The sequence below is a fragment of the Lactuca sativa genome, chromosome 3, assembly GCF_002870075.4.
Source record: "Lactuca sativa cultivar Salinas chromosome 3, Lsat_Salinas_v11, whole genome shotgun sequence".
In the NCBI taxonomy this organism is placed as follows: domain Eukaryota; kingdom Viridiplantae; phylum Streptophyta; class Magnoliopsida; order Asterales; family Asteraceae; genus Lactuca; species Lactuca sativa.
The window spans coordinates 109,860,484-109,864,173 of NC_056625.2; the positions used below are offsets into that span (position 1 = coordinate 109,860,484).

Genomic DNA, 3,690 nt, shown 5'->3' on the forward strand with positions numbered 1-3,690 from the left:
TCTGATTTGACTTTATCAGATTGTTGCCATTTTATTTGAATATGTTCGTATTTCATTTAAAAGTTTTTCGAATATTCGATTAGTTGAAAATACATATCTATACATGTTGATAAAATTCAGCCAAAAAATTGAACAAGTTCCTATAATATGCAAAGGACATGTCGCTATGTATTTAATAAGAACTTTTACAGAAAATAAGTTAAGTACATCTCCTGAAGAGGTTCAGACTTCCAGTAGGAACTGAGGTATAACGACAAAACGTACATCTTCTGGGAAATTAAGGTACTTATAAGTTATAACTGGAAGACAGGAAATTAATAATTAACAATAAGCAAAGTATTCTCCATAAAAACAATAAGCAAAGTATTCTCCATAAACACAATAAAACTAAACCAAATTACATACGAGATTCAGATAACACACAATACAACGCTCAATCCCGCCTCTGCTTGCTACCCATCAACAACATACATGACAAACGACAGCAATACCAGATTATTATTCTCTGTCATCTCATTATTCTGTAAATATATACGCATCATCACACAGATATATCATACGATCTAATGATGTCCAGGAAGCTTCTCTTTAATCTTCTCCATCACCCCTTTCTTTTCATGGGTTTCACCTCCTTCCCCATAACCACCACCACCAACGCCGCCAGTTGTTGTGGTGGAAACCCTTTGATGCTCGTCGGTGCTATGTACACCGGGAAGCTTTTCCTTGATCTTTTCCATCACCCCTTTCTTCTCATGGCCTTCTTCTCTGTGTCGATCGTAGCCAGTCCCAGTACCGGTGCCGGTGACCGTGTCGGCGAAAGGGGTGGCACTAGGTTGTTTGTGACCGGCGACTCCAAGTCCCTCGTACCCTGCCCCAGTTCCTGTGCCAATGCCGCCGCCTGCAAAAGGGGTGGCGCTAGGTTGGTTTTGATAGGATTCAGTGGCTCCACCGGTGCCATAATGATCTCCAGTTCCCCCAGTCCTATGGCCTACGTCAGTGCCTATGCCATGATGACCGGTGGTGCCATGACCACCGGTACCGCTGGTTTTGTAATCTGTTCCCATACCCAAACCCTGATGGCCGGTGGTACCATAGTCACTTCCTAAACCACCGGTAGCATGACCTATATTGGTACCCAGCCCCTGGTGGCCGGTGGTACCATAACCGCCGCTAGTTTTGTAATCGGTTCCTGTACCTCCGGTGGTGTGACCTAGACCCTGATGGCCAGTGATTCCATAATCACCCATGGTTCCTTCGGTGGTGGAGTGAATTGGGTTTCCGAACTCATCAGTTTTCCGAATAGGGTTGCCATACTCATCTGTGTGGCGACCTTCTCTTCCGTATTTCTGATCTCCTCCGTATTGTGCCATTTTTTCACTCGATGATATTTAGAAGAAACTTGAAAACGTTGAATTGAATACTTGGTTTGTGATTATCTTGTGCTTTTTGGGTGAGATTTGAGGGGCTTTATATAGAAGAAAGTGAGATGATGAAAAGATGGTATACGTGGTGAAATGAAGATGCATGGCATGTGAGAGAACCACACGTGGTAAGTGATGACTAAACCACTTTAAAAGCTGTTCAATCAAACGATGGACACGTCTCAAATAAGTCGGCTTTGATGCTTTTTAATAAGTTCTGAAAACGAGAAATTAGGTCTATCCGTATATGTGCTAAATCTGTAATCTGTTGTGGATAAGTCATAAGAGTCAATTTGTGAAGTCAGTGTCGGCATGATTTTGTTCATCTGGGATTTGCCATTTCATGTGGCCACGTCTTTGTTGTTGACAACGTGAGCTTGCTTGAATCCAAATCAATGGAAAATTCAGATCCGAATATCCTTAACGAAAATTGATAAAGTAAGTTATTTGAGGTTAATTTAAAAAAAGAAGAAGAGAAAATTAAAATGTGATTGTGAGTGTTAGGGTAAGGGGAGCGGTAATATTTTTAATACCTTGCCATATTAGCTTTTTTATTGTTATTTTATTTTTTTTCCGTTTAGCATCTAATCTTAGCATTTGGTAAGGAATGATAACACTCCGAACATATCATTTTTTCCTTTTTCATTTTCTAATTTAATTAAATTACTTTATTTTAATACACAAACATATTTTATGCACAAATATTAAACATTAAATTACTTTATTTTAATACATAAACACTTGTTTCAATGATTAATTCAAAAACATTGTATTATGTTTAACATGACAAAAACAATTTGAACAACTTTGACCAGCAAAGTGAGGGTGTAGCACCTGGTTCTTGGTACGTGTTCTTTTTATTAAATCTTTAAATATTTTGCATTTGGTCTTGGACTTGGCGAGTTGAAGGACCAACTCGCCGAGTAGAAGCGGGATGAGGCGCGAAGTTTAAGTTGTGGACTCAGCGAGTCGAGTCCCGGACTCCGCGAGTAGACCCTGATTGGACAAAAACCCTAATCCAAGGGTTTGCACCCTATTTAAGCACCTTAACTCAGCCTCCTTAGTCTCATTTGCTCCCAGAAGACCCCCCATAGCAAACCCTAGCCGTTATTGAAGCAATCTAAGGCATTTGGAGTGATTTTGGTGCTTTTGTGATCCAAGGAAGGAAGGAAAAGCTTGAAGGATCAAGAGGAGGCTACAAGGATTCGGTTTTGAGCATCATTTGCAGACTTCAGAAGGTATAAAGTCTATACCTTGCTTGCTCTTTTGATAGATCCCATTTTGTGGAGTTTTAGGGCTTTTCTAAGCCATTTTGGTCACTAACCATGATTTCAAGCATGGTTTGAGGTTGATGTTTCGGATCTAGGTCCTTAGAGGTGTTACAAGGCAGAAAGGAGTGGCTTTTGCACTCAAGGAAGGCCCCATGCATTGTGAGAGCTTGTTTTAGGACCTTTTGAGCTTAAAGTCCCATGCAAGCACGTAAAGGTTGTAACTTTACGTGCTAGATCGTTTGTAGAAGCATAGATCTACATTTTGATCAAGGGTTGTACATCAGAAATCGAAGATTCAGTGAGTGGTTGTGACCAACTCGGCGAGTCCGTTCTTGGACTCGGCTAGTCCTAGGTTCTGTCCCATATCAGTTAAGGGTCATAAGGACCCAGTTGAGTGTGGAAAGGTTTTAAGGGGGTCCCAAGGGGTGACCAAACGTTCTGGACTAGGCCATTGTTCTGGAAATTCATGGGACTCGGCGAGTGCATGAACAGACTCGGCGAGTCCAAGGCAATCTTCTTAAGGATGAAGATGAACTCGACGAGTTGTTCATACAACTCGGCGAGTCAAGGATAGGACCATGTATCAGTTGATGATGAACTCGATGAGTTGTTCATACAACTCGGCGAGTCGGATGAGGATTAAGTCGATGATCATATAGAAGGAAAACTCGTCCAGTCATCGCCTAACTCGACGAGTAGAGACGGGTATGAGGTCGAATGGAAGGATAGGGACTCAGCGAGTTGGCGAGCTAACTCGGCGAGTCAGGTCAACTAGAAGTTGACTTTGACGATGACTTGGTCAGGGGTAAAATGGTCATTTTACCCTAAGAGTAGATGTCAGTTTCTGACTAAGTGTTTTGTGGGAATTATAGCTGGAGGATTTCCGAAGCAGCAGCAGCAGCAGTCAGAGGATTCCCGCGCAGTTCAACAGCTACTACGAGGTGAGTTACCTTCCAGTAGCGGTGGGTCTACGGCCACAATGCCGGCCCACTAGTAGG

The 3,690-nt window shown here is 42.1% G+C and overlaps 1 protein-coding gene across 1 annotated transcript; it reads right to left on the minus strand.

Annotated features, from left to right (window-relative positions):
* Positions 1-346: 346 nt before the first annotated feature.
* Positions 347-1,455, minus strand: LOC111897242 (embryogenic cell protein 40). Its single transcript, XM_023893207.2, has one exon. The coding sequence runs from the start codon at positions 1,368-1,370 to the stop codon at positions 564-566; it is 807 nt and encodes a 268-aa protein (XP_023748975.1). The 5' UTR covers positions 1,371-1,455; the 3' UTR covers positions 347-563.
* Between the last annotated feature and the right edge of the window lie 2,235 nt (positions 1,456-3,690).

Bases quoted from the DNA above. Each gene is read 5' to 3' on its own strand.
- LOC111897242 (XM_023893207.2), bottom strand. From the start codon at position 1,370: ATGGCACAATACGGAGGAGATCAGAAATACGGAAGAGAAGGTCGCCAC.